General features: G+C 54.3%; 1 protein-coding gene across 1 annotated transcript in view; it reads left to right on the top strand.

Moving 5' to 3' along the window:
- LOC125427086 (phospholipase DDHD1-like) overlaps positions 1-17,562 on the top strand; it is a 40,668-nt gene extending 23,106 nt beyond the window's left edge. Inside the window, exon 3 of the mRNA XM_048486105.1 lies at positions 17,424-17,562. Within this exon, the coding sequence (XP_048342062.1) occupies positions 17,424-17,455 (32 nt within the window). The 3' untranslated portion in view covers positions 17,456-17,562. The remainder of the gene's footprint in view (positions 1-17,423) is intronic.
- The last annotated feature ends 2,261 nt before the right edge of the window (positions 17,563-19,823 follow it).

Raw genomic sequence — 19,823 nt, 5'->3', positions numbered from 1 at the left:
CCCCACTGGCTGCTCTGCACTCCCTCCCGAAGTGTCCTGACCTGCCGTGAAACTTGATTAAAGCAATCCTCCTGGGCTGTCCCCTGGTGGTGGAGAGTGCCTAGCGGGCGAGGAGGTTAGCTTGGTGAGCGGGAGGATCCTGGATGTCCTGGCAAGCTTTTTTAAGCATGTCGTACAGTTCAGGATCCTTGCCTGCAGGCCCGTGATTGCTCTGCGGCACTCCAGTGGAGGCGTTCTCTTTAGCGGTAGGCGCATGAGGAGCTCATTCTGGAGCCTCTTTCGCCATCCACCTGCCTTTTGAGAGCTTCCTTGAAGCCTGTTCACAAACTCCTCGACATAATAGGGCTCTTGGGGCTTTTGCGGGATGAGTGGAAGAAACTCTGGAGTTGGCTGGCCGGGCATTGGGGACTTTGATAAATGCCTTATATTAGGCGATTTCAGAGGCGACATCGTATGGCGTGGCCTCAAGGCAGGACAATGAAATCTGATCGCTAGGGTTGGCGTAAAGCATCGAAACCGAAAGCTGAGCTGTTGTAGGCGCTGGCAGCGGGAGGCCTGCCCTGTTGATCTGCATTGCTGGCGGAACTTCGCTTTCTTCCCAGATCACAAATTGTGCAGGGCCTCAGGAACGCATCAGCGTAAAGGTGGTTTTCCCAGTCGTCCGAACCATTAGGTGATTCCTCGTATTGCCTCCAAAGCATGCCTCCCTCACGTAGGGGCTAGTGATTCTACGCCCCGGCATGGCTTTTGGCGGAGCTCGGTGAGGATATTATAGCTCAAGGGGCTGCAATTTCGACAACCCGGGCCTAACTATGCCATCCTCCCCTCGGTATTCCGTGAAGTGGACGGGCACAATCTGCGCAGGATATCAGCATCGCTCTTCCGTCCAGGGTTTCCTTCTTTAGCAGATCGCGGATTAACACGCTCTGGCACAGGGTCTTTGAAACCCGCTACGCATTACGCGTGGCGTATTGTGGACGGAGGTGCGGTGGCTTCGAAAATGAAGAAGCGGAGACAGTAGAGGGGCTGGCCGAACGCCGAGAATTTGAAGGAGGCGGAGGCAGCAATGGCAGAAGGAGGACAGGCGGTTCAATTTAGTGGATAGAGAAAATTCCGGGCTGAAATTGAAGGTGAAAGATCCCGAAAGGAGGGCGGGGTTTATAGCAAGGGAGAACCTACAGGTCTGCAGGCTGATGGCGACATAGCATTGTCTCCACCGTCAGTAGTGCAGTGACATCGGGCGCCGAGGCTCTGTCGCGTAAGAGTGCTCCGATGTTTTCCCAGTCCTTAAGATTCAATGTCCCCCCCTCGGGGTACTCATGGACACTGAGCTTCAATCTCTCAACCAGTTTAGTCATTGGCGAGCTCCTCTTCCCTTTATGGGAGACCTCTTGCCGCATTTCGCCGCTAACGCCTTTCAGTTCGCTAACGCAGCTTGTGCTGTCATAAGCCCTGGGCTTTGCAAGCTCCCATACTCCACCGCAAGTTCCGGCCGGACGAGGGGTTTGCAAGGAGTGTCCGGGAGTCTTCTGGATGCGCTTGCCGAGTCAGAGGACAGAAGCGATACCGAAAGCGGTGGTCCCTGGATGGATGCGCCGATCCAGCTCAGCGGACTTCTCGGTATCGCTGCCCTTTCCCAGCGCTTAAGCGGCATTGAGCAGGCAGGGTGGAGGTTCGAGGATTCCCCGGGTTCGGCGCAGCTTGTAGCTCGACTCATTGCGTGGTCGAAGCGCAAGAACGGCAGACGAGACGCTGGAGATAACATCTGGTGGAGATCGGCCAGGCAGGCGGGAGCGCGGAGAGTCCGTGTTCCCAGCCGAATCTCCCGCTGTGCTGGTTCCTGGCACCTTTTATTATGATTCTAATGGGGGCGTGTAGAGGGGCGGGACGGGAGAGTCCGGGAGAGCGGGAGAGCGGGAGATCATCATGTGATGCATGATCTCACCTGGCTGCTACGTGCGGAGAAGAGCGTAAGCGTCTGGGCCTAATCCTCACCTGGGGGCAGATCATTGTCCCTTTGTCTGGGACGCCCGGTGACTGAGCCAGATAGTCTCATGACCCGTGACTCATGTTACGGGGTTGAGGAGTGGGGCGCGGTCGCGACCAGAAGGCCGTGAGGGTCCGCTTGGTTATTGCCAACGTTTCTACCCGCACGTGCTGCTGGGTCAGCAGTGCATTACTACATGGGGTAAACTTCAGTTGGCCATAGTTTGATGGCACTTCTCACTCTTGAGGAGGAGGGCTTAGGAGCCACCATGATGTAGTGGTAAGAGCAGGGGATTCCAATCTTCAAGGCTGTGGGACAGCGGGGAGATCAGGCACTCCCGGGCTGCCTTCTCCCAGATCTCACTAGAAAGGAAAAGCGCTGAAGAACCATAGCAGTCATAAGCCGTCTTTGAAGGTACAAGCCATAGAGCCTGTTCTTCCAAGTGAATGTCACTCCATAAGTCTACTCCATCTTCTTCAGAGTCCCCAAGAAAAATGTGGACTGGAAAGCCGTTCTCAGCCTGAAAATATGTCAACAGGTTTGTGAGATACAAACATTCCAGCAGAGGCCCTGTGCAGACACCCTGATTCCCGGGATCTTCCTGGCTTCAATGAATCTCACAGAAGCATCCCTGCACATCCCTGTCTATATAGGGTACAGCAGGTTCCCCTCATTTTCATACCAAGATCATCACATGCAATTCAGAGCCCTTTCCTTCATCTTCCCTTCAGCTCAATTTTTCCCTAAAGCACTGGTGATGCTTATGGTGCTGAGGCAAGGACAAGAACTTCAGGTTCACCCATCCCTGGAGGACATCTTGATCTGTTCACCTGGTAGGGAACAAGCCGTCAAGGATACCAGCAGTACCATATACAGATCTTGGAATCTCACAGGTTCCTCCTGAACAAAGGGGAAAGCAGCCTCATCCCTTCACAACACTTGAGGGTCATTATTAGGCCAAAAGAACATGTTGTTCCTCCCGGAGAACAAGGTGATCAAGATCTCCAGTCTGGCCAAGGCAACTGCCAATGCCAAGTCCACCCAACTAATGTCACTGGCACACCTTCAGGGTGTTACAATATCATGCATAGGATTAATTCCATGGACATGACTATGTTCCATGCCTCTTCAATGATTCCTCCAGTGTTACCAGTGTGAGATCCTCCTAAGAAGGGACAAAAAATTGACTCTATCCTTACCTGAGAGGCTAAGCATGATCTGGTGGAACAAATCCAGCAGTCTAAGGCGAGGCGAACACTACATCCAGGAGAACCTTGGATCTTCACAGATAGCAGTCTGTCAGGCTGGGGATCCTCTCTGCACAGACGTCCTTCTCAAGGTCCCTGGATCCAAGGAGGATGAACATGAACTCACTGGAACTCGAGCACAACAAGAATGCACTTATAACTGTCCAAGCAAAACTCAAGGACCAACACATCCTCCTCTGGACAGAGAACATTGCTGCAAGGCCTAGAATAGATCAACAAGCGAGGCGGTGGTGGCCCAGATCTTCTATTCCTCGAGAAGCAAAAGGCATCCTCTCAAGAGCAGAAATACATCTTCAGTCAATAGCAGCAGAGTGTATTCAGGGCTCCCTCAGCAACTAGACCAGGGGTCTGCAACCTGTGGCTCTCCAGGTGTTCATGGACTACAATTCCCATCAGCCCCTGCCACCATGGCCAATTGGCCATACTGGCAGGGGCTGATGGGATTTGTAGTCCATGAACATCAGGAGAGCCGCAGGTTGCAGACCCCTGAACTAGACGGACCAGCTCAGCGGACAGATGATCAATCAGAATGAATGGTCCTTAAGAAGGACATGTTCTGACTAATCATGGACAGGTTTGAGTCCCTGCGGGTGGACTTCTTTGCCTTGGAATCCAGTCATCAAGTACCTTTATTATTCTTTGGACAGGACCCTGGAATTAAAGGTTTGAAAGTGGAGGGGGAAGAGTTTGAAATGAAAAGTTTTGCTCATGGTGTGGTGCTGACAATCACAAACCCCCACTTGTCAATGCAGTATAACAAACTGAACATTTTGGATCTCTTTTGGATTATAAGATCATCAGGAACAAGACTAATTTTAAAAGGAAGAAGATATTAGAAGGACTGCAGGACGTGTAATAACATCAAACCCAGTTAAATATTTGGGAATAAAACCGACAGGGCAAAATGATTCACTGTTCAAAGATAATTGTAAAGCAGCGTGGGTGAGGATATAAAAGGACCTGCAGAGATGGTCTCAGCTAAAAAAGATGTCATGGCTGGAAGAATGTCCACATTAAAAATGAATGTGTTGTCAAAATTAAATTTTTCTATTTTAGATGCTGTCAATTTATGTACAAGAAAAACCTCGAAGGAACGGCAGAAACAAATAAATTTATATTTATTTATTTATTTATTTATTTATTTATTCGATTTATTATACCGCCCCATCCCCGTAGGGCGGTATAGAATTAGATTTGAAGTTATTTTATAGGCTGCCCTTCCCCCTATGGGTTCAGGGCAGCTTACAATGGTTATTAGAACGATCTAATAAAACAACTCTGTAATAAGCCTCTTCCTTCTTACCAAGAGCATAACAATCCAGGAGAATTACAAGATGAGAAAATTAGAGGAGGATTAGCCATGCCCAATATTGGAATGTATTAAAATACATACTCAGTATTATTGGCTGGCCTGGTCTGGATTGAGGCCTGGATTGAAAACCCAGAATAAAGAGTAATCAAATTAGAAATGGCACATTTGGAAGACGGTCTTCATAATTACCTATGGGGATACAAAATCTTGAACTATTGAGGTTTCCGTAGTTGTGGAGGTGAGAGCATATTGAAGTGAGAGTATGTGTAGTTTCTCCCTCTCCGCCTGATGTATTAGTGTGGAAACCATCTGGATAAATAAAGCTTGTTTTTTACCTTGCTGCTCAAGGTATGATTGAGATATAACAACTGGCGAGGAGGGTGGGATGCAGACGAGGTTGGGATGACAGACGCGAGCCTTTTGAAGCTTGAACTCCTCTGCAATGGGAGTAGACTGGGGTTGTCGGAGTGAAAATTATGGCTTCTCGGGGCCATATGGGAGAGTTCAACCCAGCTTGTCCAAGCAAATGAAGTCACCACTGTCAAAAACAAGAAGCCAAGTCATCAGAGGACTATTTAGAATTTAGGATTCCACTCGGAGAAGAATAAGTCCTCCAATATCCCCATTAATGTCCCCCATATGGCGTACTATGACAAGCATGTGAGAGAAAATAGATGACTTTATAACATACGGAGATACGGTAAACTCTGTGTTGAAGAGGCTTCTGCGAGGGAGACAGAAAGTGGCAACCACCCAGGATCAAGATGCCCTCTTTACCTCAGAGCAGAAGGAATCCTCTTGGTGAATATCCAGGGATCCACTTAGACACAATGTGTGGGTTATTGAAGTCACTTTCTACACAACTTTCTCCTCTAATTTCCTTCCTGTCCCCCTTTCAGAATCCCCCTAAATTTTGGTCAGGCAGGTGATACTATGCCACCGAGAGTAAACTTTTTCACTTAGTATTTCCTTCTATAGCTGTGTCGTAGGCTGTATGTTTGTCTAGTTTACCGGGCGTGGCGTCAGAGAGGCACTCCACATTCTTTCCTGTAGAGAGAAGGAGAGAGAGAGACTTGTGGCAAAAACAGATTTTTAAAACACGGAGATGATTACGCAAGACAGAAAGCAGAGTGTCGGGTCATCGATGCGTAGAAGGGCTGTTCAGTTTATCTGGGGGAAATGGCTAGGACAAGCTCAAAAGGGAGAAACTACACTTTGCTGCTCTTGAGAGTCCCTCTTCAAAATCCTGTGCAGAAGGAGGGAATTGTTTGGGCTTCTTTTTTTGTGGCGTAAGATTGCGAACACTTGAAGCAAAGAGGGCGGCAGTCGAACACAACGGAATGTTCCCTTGAGCTGAGTAGGCCCTTACGCCACTGATGGGCGGGCACCACAGCTCTGCTTCGTAGCAGGAGAGCAGGCCCTCTTCACGGTGACCTGCCAGCCTAGGGAAAAGCCCGTGGGCGTAATCCACAGAGGCTGGCAGGGCAGTGTGATTGCAGGGAGGTGCTGCTGTGGTGCTCGTCAGCGCACACAAAATCGAGCAGGGGGCAAGACAAAGTACCATTGGGGCGGGTGTTCATGAAGGGAAACATTTACGTTGGTAGACAGATTAAATCTGAGGTAGGATTTTCACAAATGCCACCCAGTCCACATAGAAATAGGCAGAGATTGGGGTCTCAGTGTGTGGATGAGATTGTGCTGCTGGCTCTGGGGAAAGGGGGAGACACAACATTTGGGGCCAGGCCAAGCCAAGGGGGCGGGGCAATTTTCCGCCCCCACTGGCGCACCCACGGTGCACGGCACCCCCCTGTCCCCTTACAGCTCCACCACTGCTCATTTTCCAATTTGTATTGCTTGAACGAGTGTGCTCTTGCATCTGCTTGCCAGATCTTCCTGCGCACCCATCCCCCTGATGTGCAGCGTGACAAAGCGTGACAGGCTTTCCAGGAGGAAATGTTAATCTGAACGCGCCGTTTCTACTCCTGGAGCGGCCGTTAGCAGAACTCTTTGCAGAGGACTTGGGAATTCCTGGAAACTGGCGGCTGGCGCAGATGCGGGGTGGGTGGGTATTTACAATGGGAAAAGAAAGAAAGAAAGAAAAGTGATTGCAGCACAACCCAGTGTACAGTTCTGCATGCTAATGTGCCATTTAAAAAGAGACTGCCTTCATCTGTACTTGGATGCACTTTTCTGAGTGCTTCCCCTTGCAAGGATCAGTAGGAGGCTGGATCCGGTGTTCATTTTCCAGCGTTCCCTGTATTCCGCATGTTCCTGCTTCTGCCGAGGGAGCACATGCGCATGATGCCTTATCCTGAAGAAGAGAAGAAGAGGAGGAGTTTGGATTTATATCCCCCCCCCTTTCTCTCCTGCAGGAGACTCAAAGGGGCTGACAATCTCCTTGCCCTTCCCCCCTCACAACAAACACCCTGTGAGGTGGGTGGGGCTGAGAGAGCTCCGAGAAGCTGTGACTAGCCCAAGGTCACCCAGCTGGCGTGTGTGGGAGTGCACAGGCTAACCTGAATTCCCCAGATAAGCCTCCACAGCTCAGGCGGCAGAGCTGGGAATCAAACCCGGTTCCTCCGGATTAGATACACGAGCTCTTAACCTCCTACGCCACTGCTGCTCCTGACTCAGACCTGACTCTGAACTGGCTCAGGCCGGCAGCAGCTCTCCGGGGTCTCAAGATGAGGTCTTTCGCGTCACCTGCCATTTAGCTGGGGGTTGAACTGGGAACTTTTTGCATGCTGAGCGGATGCTGCACCACCAAGACGCAGCCCCTCCCCAAATATGCAAGAAACTGTCTCTTCCTGAATCAGACCCTTGTCCATCATGGGCAGTATTACCTAGTGAGATAGGCATTGGCTCTCCAGCCAAGCAAGGCCTTTCATATCATCTCCTGCCTGATTCTTTTAGCAAAATGCCAGGGATGGAGCCTGCAACCTTCTGTACACTAAGGAGATTCTCTGCCACTGGACCACAGCCCCTCTTCAAACTCATGCCTCCTATTCTCCAGTTGGGAGGAGAAGAAGAGGAGGAGTTTGGATTTATACCCCACCTTTCTCTCCGGTAAGGAGACTCAAGGTGGCCTACTAGCTCCTTTCCCTTCCTCTCCCCACAACAGACACCTTGTGGGGCAGGTGGGGATGAAAGAGTCCTGAGAGAACTGTGACTAGCCCAAGGTCACCTAGCAGGAATGGAGGAGTGGAGCTACACATCTGGTTCCCCAGATAAGCCTCTGCCACTCAGGTGGAGGAGTGGGGAATCAAGCCCGGTCATCCAGATTAGAATCCACCTGCTCTTACCCACTACACCAGTTCTGTTTCTTCTGTCTCGCTGCTTTTAGTTGGAGACGGGCAAAATGTTCCTCCATTGTGTAGACTGTCCCTAAGGATTCCTCACAGTTTCTGTTTGCCTTGGTTCAGGCTAGGTTTAATCACTAGTTCAGTTCACCCTAATGCATTAGTGTACTTCCTGTCCACGTGAGACATTTCAAAATAGGATGTATGTTGCAATTCTGATTCACCTACTCAAGAAGGCGATGATGATATTGCATTTCCTTTCTCCTGGAGGCGATTTCGGGCATCTTGGATGTGGGTGATTTCCAACCTATACTCAGGGAGGCAGGGCTAAACGATGACACTTCCTGTGGATTGGTTGGGCTCCATCTTAGATCTCCAGTATTGTTCCTGCCTAGCAGGGAGTGCAGGCTTGTACCTAGGGCTCCAAGCCACTTAATTGAATTTCGACTAAATTGTTACTATTTTTCCTTACTTCGTCTCTATCTGTCTCTACTGTGTCTATTTGTCTGTCTCTGCTCTCCTATCGTGTCTGTGGCACTGAAAACCTCCGCCTCAGTTTTTTCCCGCCTAAAAGGGGCCAGAGGGAAAATGACCGCTCAGCACTTTTTCGCGACGATCTTTCTCCCCGCCAGACACCTTTTAGCAAAAGTCGGCGGCGGAGGGCACCCGGCAGCCACCGTCGTAGGGGTCCGCTGGCAGCCCGGATATGACTGAAAGACTCCAGTGAAGCTTCAGTTCCCTCAACTTCGACTGCAGCACTGGCCGCCGGAGGCGGCAACGGCAGTCGTGTCAGCAGCACCTCAGAACGCCTGGGCGCAGGGAGGTGTTTCTGGCAAGGCCGCCGGCGGCTAAGAAGTCAGCGCAGCCGAGACCAAATGGGGGCCGCACCGCAGGCGAGTGAGCACCAAGCGCCCCAGTCAGGGTCGCATGAAGCAGGTGAAGCTCCTATCTCCCCCCCCCCCTAATGCGTTCCCAATTCATGACGGGCTAGTCTGCCTGTGCTAGCGAGCTTCGGAGCCGTCGAGGGAATCGGTGAGAGCGCCATCGGCCATGCAGCCTGTTGGCCGGGGAGAGCCGCAGAGGCAGCGATCGGGTCCTGCTGGTCCTTCTACCTCCAGAGCAAGATCAGAGAGCGTCGGAGTGAGGGAGGGAAGGAGTCCCAAAGGGGCATTAGTCCCAACATTTTCTAACTCCAGCCTCCTGGACTAATGTCTCTACGCGCAGGGAGTTGATGAATATGTTTAGGGCCACCATGTGGGAGGAGATATCACTCAGTGATAAAGCTAAAGAAAAGGACGCCAATAGGCGCAGGGGAAGACGCAGATCCCCGGGCCTCCCGGCAGGGAAGGGGGCATAGACGGTGAGATACCCATCCAGTTCTTTCCTCGGGATCACCCCCACCAGCGCTGACTTATAGGGGGGATCCCCTCAACGCGCCTGGAGGGTGAGGAGGAGGCTAGTGAGGGAGAGATTGGCTATTCCTCAGAGCATTTTTTTCAGGAGGCAGAGGAGGTCCCTATTGAACCTAAGGAAAAATGCATTAGGATTCTTTAAAGAAAGAGGATTTAGCCCTTATTATGGCCAAGACCATCTCTACCCTGGGTAATTGGAGTGACCCGGCAGATGCCGAGGGATCCAGAGCGGCCCCTCCCCTGTCCCTAAGAAACCAGTTAAGGGGTTGCCCCAAGAGGGTTCAATGGAAATTTTTTCCACAAGCAGAGGATACCCCCCAGATGCATTTCCTCTACCCGAATTCAATTTTTGAGAGAAGCATTAGGAAGGAAATGGCTTAACTTGGAAGCCAGCAAGAGTTGTCCGCACACCTTAAGAGTTTTTATGGCTGCTCCCTGGCCCATATCCACAACGCCATCAAGTCCCCATTAGTTGATGCACCAGTTGTTAGCGCTCTTACAGTCGGGGGGGTTGGTTACCAAGGATGGGGAGGGATCTCTCAAAGATTCCAGCATTGATCGTAGGGCCGAGTACGTTTTTTTTTTCCTTGAAAGCGCCTTCATGATAGAGCTTCTGTCCTTGACTATTCCGGGCCTCTTGCCCCATCTTCCACTCATGGCTAGAGCCTCGGTAATTTTATGGCTACGTAGATTACTTACCATGATTCCCCCCCCCCTCCCGGCAGGCACAGGGAGTTGAGAGAGGGCTTAGAAAGGGTGTTAACTGCAGTCTCTTACTGGGCCGACATTCCACTTTTTGATTCTCTTTACGCTGGTCCCGGAGGGCACTTAGCTGCTAGGTGTTGTGGTGGAGACAACAAGCCTGGTTAAGGGGCTTGGTCGGGCAGACTTTCTATCTCCAAACAGGTAAGTTCTCTACCTATGATTTACCATGGTTCTAGGCTGTTTGGGAAGGATCCAGATCCAGGGTTGTCAACTATTAGTCGGTACCGAGCAAACATTAAGTGCTGGCCAAGGCTCCATTTGGTGACAATCAGGGGGGGATCCAGATCCCCACGCCTTTCATCGGCAAGCAGTGGAAATATTGACCTGGGCCGAGACCCATCTTCTCGTCAACTATCAGCAGAGCATATTCCAAGGGAAACCTCAACGCATAAGCGGACTGGTTGGAGCCGACAAACAGTGGTCGAGGCCGCAATGGAAATCTTCATCCAGACCTGTTCCAGTTAATCATTCAAACCTTCGCAATCCCAGCATCGCATCTGTTTGCCTCCTCGCGACAGAATTGTCAACTTCCCGCGGTTCTTCACCAGGTATTTCCCACACAGGAACGCATTGGCAGTAGACGCAGCTCTGACAACGCCTCTGGGCCACCAAGAGCTTCTATATGCGTTTCCAACCCGCACCTCCGGTCATTCCGGAAGCTGATCAGGAAGATCTGGTCAGAAAAAAGCCAAAGTGGTGCTGGTGGCACCTTGGTGGCCTCCAGACGTCCGTGGTTTTCCTCTCAATCCTTCAACTAGCCGTGTCCCCTCCTCTGCGCCTGCCCACCCCCTCATGGACATGCTGTCTCAGGGTCCCATACTGCACCCCAATCCCAGTTGGTTTTGTCTGACCGCATGGCTCTTTGAACGCAAGATCTTCCAGCCAGGAGAGGGTTACTCCGGCATTGCGGTAATAGACATTATTGTCGCGTCTCCGTAGACCCTCTACAACTCCGAATTTATGATTCTTCGTGGAAGCTTCATTTCTGTCCTGGGCTCAATCCTAAACTGACATCGATCCGTTAAGACCTTCCGGGTTCCACAGGTGCTTTCAGCTTCCTTCAATCCGGGTTCGAGAAGAGGCCTCAGAAGTCTCCACTCCACGCGAGACAAACTTGCAGGTCTTTACGACAATATGGCCAAAGGTTCAAGGGGTTCCAATGTCCAGGCATCGCAATGACATCATTCGATTCCTCAAGGGTGTCTCACAGAAACAACCACCCATAGTGGGCCACAGGTTCCCGCCGTGGAGGCCTTCAACTTGTGTACTTTCGGCCCTTACCAAAACTCCTCCTTCAACCGATTCAATCAGTGGGCACTGAAGTGGATCCGTATGACAGCTTCTTATTCTTAGTCGCCATCACTACCGCCTGAAGGAGTGTCGGAGTTGCAGGCTCTTTTTCCAGTCAGTTCTCAACTTTTGCATATTTCATTAGGACAGAGTTGTGCTATGCATCATCGACCCCACATTCGTCCCAAAGGTAGCTTCATCCTTTTCATCTGGAAAGCAAGAGATCATCATCCCTACCTTCTGTCCAGCTCCTTCACATCCTAAGGAGATTCTTTTGGCATTCGCTGGACGTCCGCAGAGCTGCTGAAGTGCTATATAGCATTCGTGACTTCCAGCCTATCAGGCGGACTCGGAGTCTCTCTTCGTATAAACACGCATGCTTTGCCTAATCGGGGAGCCTCCAGATGTCAAAGGCATCCCTAAGTTACACACTTAGATCTTGCATTAGTGAGGCATATAAGGCATCTCACACATCAGTCTCTTCTCTTCTGGTATTACTGCCCATTCTACTAGATGTGCTGCAGCTAACGCTGCATTTCTCGACGCCAACATCCCCTTAGAAAGAGAGGTGTGCAAAGGCCGGCTCACGTGGTCTTCGGCCTCTTCCTTTATTAAGCATTATAGATTACATACCATGTCTGCAAATGAGACTGCCTTCGGCACGCGTGTGCTGGAGCATATCTTTGGAGACTGAATTTCCCACCCGTTAAGGGACACTGCTCGGGGAGGTCCCACATCCAAGATGCCCGAAATCGCCTCCAGGAGAACGGTCCATTGGTACTTACCCTGAAGGGCCTTCTCCTTGTGGGGCGATGAGGGCATCTTGGCCCTCCCTCGGATTATATCAGTCTCCAGTGTAGTCATACAGTCCTAGGGATAGCTATACTAATAAGTTCAGTACTCTTCAGAGTTAAGACAGACTTGTCGACAACAGTTAGTAGTTTTTATCGAAGTTCTTGATGTTTCAATGTTCTGTTATATGTTTATTACACTGTTCTTGTTACTTCGTGTTATATTTCTTGAGAGAGTTAAAGCTTTCGTTACTGCTGTGTCATTCAAATACTGGAGATCTAAGATGGAGCCCAACCAATCCACAGGAAGTGACATCGTTTAGCCCTGCCTCCCTGAGTATAGGTTGGAAATCACCCACATCCAAGATGCCCTCATCGACCCACAGGAGAAGGCCCCTTCAGGGTAAGTACCAATGGACCTTTTCTCACGTCATTAATTTTACATGTCACCCTTTCCCTTGTGGGCTCAGGGCATTCCATAAAACATTAAAATCTATACATGAATAGCATCTGCATAATATTCCAACCCATACTAAAACCTGCTCAAAAGTTAATTAAAAACATTTCTGCCTCCCCGGAGGGAAAAAGGATGGCAGAAGATGGAAGGGCAGGAGGCCAAGATGGAAACCCCCCGTAGCTGCCTCAACTGTATGTAAGGAATTCCATAGAAGCAGAAATAAAAGGCTCTTTGGTGGAAAAGACCGTTTATTCAGACATCTTAGAAAGCTCAAGTACACGCAGTGGCAGGAATGACACTTCCCGCCAGAAGCACAGGTTATAACTCTATCCATCCCATCCCCCTCCCGGCTTCCCATGGGAACGGAGACCTCATCTCCCGCGCAGAGATAAAGTCTCCGCCGATGAAGCTGGCCCATTGCCCGGGCTGTGGAATGTACTCAAGGTTAGGCGGCTGCCCTTCCCATCAACACCACTGAAACCTTTACACTGTATGCCTGGCAGAACTGCTGTGCCCTACAAGTCCAGCAGAATCTTATCAAATCCCACAGGGCTCGGGTCTCACTAGACCAGTGGTGGCGAACCTATGGCACGGGTGCCAGAGGTGGCACTCAGAGCCCTCTCTGTGGGCACACACAAACAGAGTCACCCCCATCCCCCCCCCACACACACACACACGCCTAGGCTGGCCTGGGCCACTGGGCTTGATTATTAGCATTAAACCTAAGACCAAATTTTGGGGAAGCAGTGTAGGTAACCCTGTTAAGTGCTGTTAAACCCCACTGATTTTCATGTGAAGAACAAAAGTTCGATCCTTTTCCTGGAAGTAAGCTCAGTTGCTGGCAATGGGGTTTGCTTCTGAGTAAACCCTCCTAGGGTCGTGATTCACCCGTTGGGAGAGTTGCACGGTTTCTTCAGAGCAAAGCCACCGACAACCACCAAGCTTGCTCCCGAGTAACGCATGCCTCTGATCCAACCGTTTTTCTAAACTAAAACCTCAGTATTCAGGTTAAATAACCGTGTCGGCACTTTGCGATAAATACGTGGGTTTGGGGTGGCAGTTTGGGCACTCAGTCTCGAAAAGGTTCGCCACCACTGCACTAGACAGAGCGTCCCACCAGGTTGGAGCCAGGCCTGAAACAGCCCTGGCCCTAGTCAAGGCAAGCTGGACATCTTCCAGGTCAAGGACCACCAGCAGATTTTCACTCATTAAATCAGTGTTTCCCAACCTTTTCGAGGTCAGGGCACCCTTGCCCTCACTCTTCATATCTCATGGTACCCCTGCCACCACCCACCACCTTCATCTCCCATTGCCCCTGCTTGCCACACATCCCACCTTCCCCTCCCAGGGTGAAGGGAAGCACTGGGGGGGGGGGTGGCTGCCGACCTTGCGGCAGGCCCTGCCCTATGGGCCAGCACCATGTCCTTGCTGGCGCCGGTGGGAGACACCATAAAAATGAGGGGGGGCGGTAGTGTTGCCACGGCACCCCTGGGACATGCTCACGGCACCCCAGGGTACCACGGAACCCTGGTTGAGAATGGCTGCATTAAATGCAGTAAACTGTGAAGGGCATATTGGTCCCGTGGATACACTGGCATAGACTTCAAGTCTGGAACATGGGGTTTGTGCCAGAAAGGCGGACTGATAAGCATTCTTTTTATCTTTTAATTTTTTGTTAAAATAGAGGTTCCTCACAAGAAACATGTAAGAAGAGGCCCGACACATGGGGTGTGTGTGTGTGTGGGGGGGTGTGTGTGTGTGTGGGTGTGTGTGTGTGGGTGTGGGTGTGTGTGTGTGTGTGTGAGAGAGAGAGAGAGAGAGAGAGAGAGAGAGAGAGAACACATTTCACAAAAAAACCCTATTACAAATGCAGGATTTTGGTTCGGATGCAATATGAGGGAAACGGCGTGTTGATCTTAGGCCCCGTAAGAACATAGAATGAGTTACTTGTAAGCAATACCTTATCTAGCACTGTGTGCACTTCAGTTTTCGGATCTTCTCTGTCATCCTTGGGAGGTATCACCCTTCATGTCTGGGCAGCGGAGGGCATGTGGGGATTCCTGCTATGTGCCTGCTGCCCTTGAGTCAAAAGCTAGAAAGAAGAGGCTTCAAACAGCAGGGCTGCAAGGCCCAAACGAGATGTTTTTAGGATGTTTTGGGATTCTTCACCTGGTCACTGCCTGTCAGCTGTTCCTTGCATTCGCACCCAGGGTTGGGATCCAGCAGGTTCTCACCAGTTCCCGAGAGTGGGTTACTAGTTATTTGTGTGTGCCGAGAGGGGGTTACTAATTGGGTCTGCTTTTCCGTTAGAAATTCCATGAGTTCCAAAAATCATGAAGTCCTATTGTTTCCTATGTGGCTGGTTAGCGAAGGTAGAAAACGGGATAATTCTCCCTGTTGGGCTGTTTTAAAAACATGTTTTAGAAATATGGTGAAGTTCCTTGTTTAAGGAAAGTCTCCTTCTTTTGATTCCTAGAAACAAAATTAAGTATTTGAAAGTATTAAGTATTTGACAGGCAGTCAATTAGAGGAGAAGTAGTTGTTTCTGTTGGCAGTAGACGATAGGACTTGCTAGAATGAGTTTAAATTATGGACAGAAAGATGCCAGCTGGAAATTAGGAACTTTTTTTTTACAGTAAGAGTTTTTTACAGTAACAGAGAAATTATTAATGCCCTGCCCCCAGAATGCCCGGCCACGCCCCTGTTGTGCCCCGCCCAGCCCCATTGGCGCTACGCCACAGTTTGAATCCCACCGCCATGGGAACCTGTTACTAAAATTTTTAGATCCCACCACTGTTCGCACCCTTCCGAGCAATCTTCCGTTCTCCTTTTCTCTCCATGTTGAGGGGTTTGAAACCAAAAGTATAGGTAGCTGGGAAATGAGAGTTGAGGCTTGGTTTCCTCCGGGCCAGTGGTGACGAACCTGTGGCACTCCAGATGTTCGTGGACTACAATTCCCATCAGCCCCTGCCAATTGGCCATGCTGGCAGGGGCTGATGGGAATTGTAGTCCATGAACATCTGGAGTGCCATAGGTTCGCCACCACAGCTCTGGGCTGTTAACTCTTCTGCAAGTGTATTCACCCTCCCCTCTTTCCCATGGTCACAGAAGATGCCCTGTCGGAAACTGCATTTCAGTGGCGAAGTTCCTGTGGGGACATCCGGGGTGGTTTGTCCCGGGCGCCACCAAAAGAAGTCACGTGGGGGGCGCAAAATAGCCAGACCACACCCCCTCCTCCTTGCCTGGTTCACCCTCATTATCTCTCTCTCCTGGTGCTTTTTTTTAAGCTGAGAAAGGTCCCTTTCTTGGCTTAAAAAAATCCCAAACGCCCAGAATAAAGGCGGCAGTGCCCCTCTCATTCTCAGAACTTCTTCTGGGCTACCTGTTCTTGCGCCGTGGGAGCTGCTGCCCCGAACAGGGAAAACTCCCTCTGCTTCGCTCCATGGGGCAGAGGGGGGATGGCGGCCTCCACGTTTCCCCCCGCCCCCATGGATCCTTGCGCCATGGCCACCCGTCATAACTGCTGGATAAGGTAAGTGGTGGCGCGTGGGGGGCGGGACAACTCAGAGGCTGCCCTGGGCGCAGCTTTGCCTAGCTTCGCCTCTGCTGCATTTCCCATAATAACGCTTTTCTGCACTGAGGAATGTATTTTTCCTGAATAAAAATGGAGACTCATTTCACCCTTATTCATAAGGTTTTCTTTTAGGATTGAGAAGAATAAAAGGATTCTTCGTCCCATGTGGGATGAGTCAGTAATCTGGCATATGTCCTGACTGGAAACTGGCCAGAATGAAACAGTAACTCATGCAGAGATACGGCAGGCAACCCCATCTGTGATAGAACAGTTTTGGCCTTGCTTGCGGGCCACTGGCCGTGCTCTTTGAGTACAGATATTTGGAACTGTTGAGCTACAGAGGGTGGCCGAGGGAATCATTCTGCTATGTGTAGATAGGGTGTCCTTTCACACTTCCTCCATTAGACTGGTTTTGTCTTCTGTTTTAAAAACGTTGTATAGCTATATTGTTCCAGGCACATTCCCAAAGCAGGAAGGAAATCTGTGTACTGCCTTTTACTAGGACCACTTGTCAATTTGGTTGGTCCTCATAAAAAGCATTATGTAGGTTTCATTCTTGGTTTTAGATTATCTTTGGTCTGCGGCAATTAAGTTTCAGTCCATTTCTGCACTGCTTTCAGTATCCTTGAAGGCAGAAGATTATGGGCCTTTCCCCACTTACTTTTGGCCCCGTGCTACTTGAGGAGAGTAGCGCGGGGTTCCTCGTCGCTCCCCACGACAGGGGCAGCGACAGCGCAGCCACCCCGACGCTGCCGCTGTCGCGCCCCCTTAGCGCGCGGCATCCCAGGCACTCTTCTTAATGGCGCCTTTTGATGGCCGGGGTCGTGGGGACAGCCGGGCGCACGCCTGGGATGCTGCGCGCTGAGAGCAGCGCGCAGCATAGAGGGGAACGACGAGAGTGGGGAAAGACCCTTAGATACAATCAGTAGTAGTAGTAGTAGTAGTGGTGGTGGTTTTAAAAACCACTCTCAAATGCTGGCTGTGTATGCTCATAGTTTGTTCTGGGTCTGGTGAATGTGAAACCTGGTGTTATTGTTACTTTTGTGCTTGATTTTTTTTAAAAGACACACTTTCTCCGAACTGGTAACAGACTTTTGTCCTATTTGGCGGGGTCAAATGGAAATACTGAAAGTGCCGGCTCAAATTCCCTTCCAGTCCAGGAAATGACTGTTCAAAGTCTCGGCCTGCCTTTGAACACAGGTTCCCCTCAACTCCCTGCTTGAATCCTGACTGACCTTGGCGGTGCTTGTGCTTCTCCTGTTTCTTAGGTGGGGCGCGGCAGCTTCCTCCCGATCCCTAACTTCCCTCTTGTGAGATGCCACAGCATTCACTCACCTTGTGATGTCTCTTCCCACACTGAACAGCACTGGCATCTTCCTGGGAGGGTCAGGTAAGTCGGCCACACCCGCAGCACAGTAATTCCCAGGCATCGCGCCTTTTCAGCACTCCCACCAGGTAACCTAGCGCAGGGGTGTCAAACTCATCTGTTGCCGGGGCTGAATGTGACGTCAGTGTCACCAGGCCACCTCGGCTGGTGACCACCACCCCCCCCCAGCAGGCTCACCATCCATATTAGCACTGGGGGTGGAGGTTGGGCTGCCTCATCTACTGACCTTGCAGCAGGCTCCCCAGCCCAGATCAGAACCCCTCGAGAAGGCTTATCAGGCCCACAGGCCAGCTGAGGCAGTCCGTGAGAGCAGCAGTGGCTAAGAGCAGGTGCACTCTAATCTGGACAACCGGGTTTGACTCCCCGCTCTGCCACTTGAGCTGCGGAGGCTTATCTGGGGGATCAGATTAGCTTATGCGCTCTGACCCACGCCAGCTGGGTGACCTTGGGCTAGTCACAGTTCTCTCAGGACTCTGAGCCCCACCCACCTCACAGGGTGTTTGTTGTGGGGGAAGGGGGAAGGGAAAGGAGATTGTAAGCCCTTTTGAGTCTCCTTATAGGAGAGAAAGGGGAAATATAAATCCAAATTGGGTGCTGTGTGGTTTCCGGGCTGTATGGCCGTGTTCTAGCAGCATTCTCTCCTGACGTTTCCCCCCCCCCCCCCCACCCCCCCCCCCCCCCCCCCCCCCCCCCCCCCCCCCCCCCCCCCCCACCCCCCCCCCCCCCCACCCCCCCCCCCCCCCACCCCCCCCCCCCCCCACCCCCCCCCCCCCCCACCCCCCCCCCCCCCCACCCCCCCCCCCCCCCACCCCCCCCCCCCCCCACCCCCCCCCCCCCCCACCCCCCCCCCCCCCCACCCCCCCCCCCCCCCACCCCCCCCCCCCCCCACCCCCCCCCCCCCCCACCCCCCCCCCCCCCCACCCCCCCCCCCCCCCACCCCCCCCCCCCCCCACCCCCCCCCCCCCCCACCCCCCCCCCCCCCCACCCCCCCCCCCCCCCACCCCCCCCCCCCCCCACCCCCCCCCCCCCCCACCCCCCCCCCCCCCCACCCCCCCCCCCCCCCACCCCCCCCCCCCCCCACCCCCCCCCCCCCCCACCCCCCCCCCCCCCCACCCCCCCCCCCCCCCACCCCCCCCCCCCCCCACCCCCCCCCCCCCCCACCCCCCCCCCCCCCCACCCCCCCCCCCCCCCACCCCCCCCCCCCCCCACCCCCCCCCCCCCCCACCCCCCCCCCCCCCCACCCCCCCCCCCCCCCACCCCCCCCCCCCCCCACCCCCCCCCCCCCCCACCCCCCCCCCCCCCCACCCCCCCCCCCCCCCACCCCCCCCCCCCCCCACCCCCCCCCCCCCCCACCCCCCCCCCCCCCCACCCCCCCCCCCCCCCACCCCCCCCCCCCCCCACCCCCCCCCCCCCCCACCCCCCCCCCCCCCCACCCCCCCCCCCCCCCACCCCCCCCCCCCCCCACCCCCCCCCCCCCCCACCCCCCCCCCCCCCCACCCCCCCCCCCCCCCACCCCCCCCCCCCCCCACCCCCCCCCCCCCCCACCCCCCCCCCCCCCCACCCCCCCCCCCCCCCACCCCCCCCCCCCCCCACCCCCCCCCCCCCCCACCCCCCCCCCCCCCCACCCCCCCCCCCCCCCACCCCCCCCCCCCCCCACCCCCCCCCCCCCCCACCCCCCCCCCCCCCCACCCCCCCCCCCCCCCACCCCCCCCCCCCCCCACCCCCCCCCCCCCCCACCCCCCCCCCCCCCCACCCCCCCCCCCCCCCACCCCCCCCCCCCCCCACCCCCCCCCCCCCCCACCCCCCCCCCCCCCCACCCCCCCCCCCCCCCACCCCCCCCCCCCCCCACCCCCCCCCCCCCCCACCCCCCCCCCCCCCCACCCCCCCCCCCCCCCACCCCCCCCCCCCCCCACCCCCCCCCCCCCCCACCCCCCCCCCCCCCCACCCCCCCCCCCCCCCACCCCCCCCCCCCCCCACCCCCCCCCCCCCCCACCCCCCCCCCCCCCCACCCCCCCCCCCCCCCACCCCCCCCCCCCCCCACCCCCCCCCCCCCCCACCCCCCCCCCCCCCCACCCCCCCCCCCCCCCACCCCCCCCCCCCCCCACCCCCCCCCCCCCCCACCCCCCCCCCCCCCCACCCCCCCCCCCCCCCACCCCCCCCCCCCCCCACCCCCCCCCCCCCCCACCCCCCCCCCCCCCCACCCCCCCCCCCCCCCACCCCCCCCCCCCCCCACCCCCCCCCCCCCCCACCCCCCCCCCCCCCCACCCCCCCCCCCCCCCAC

The sequence above is a fragment of the Sphaerodactylus townsendi genome, linkage group LG02, assembly GCF_021028975.2.
Source record: "Sphaerodactylus townsendi isolate TG3544 linkage group LG02, MPM_Stown_v2.3, whole genome shotgun sequence".
Taxonomy (NCBI): domain Eukaryota; kingdom Metazoa; phylum Chordata; class Lepidosauria; order Squamata; family Sphaerodactylidae; genus Sphaerodactylus; species Sphaerodactylus townsendi.
This window is presented reverse-complemented; position numbering and strand designations above follow the sequence as displayed.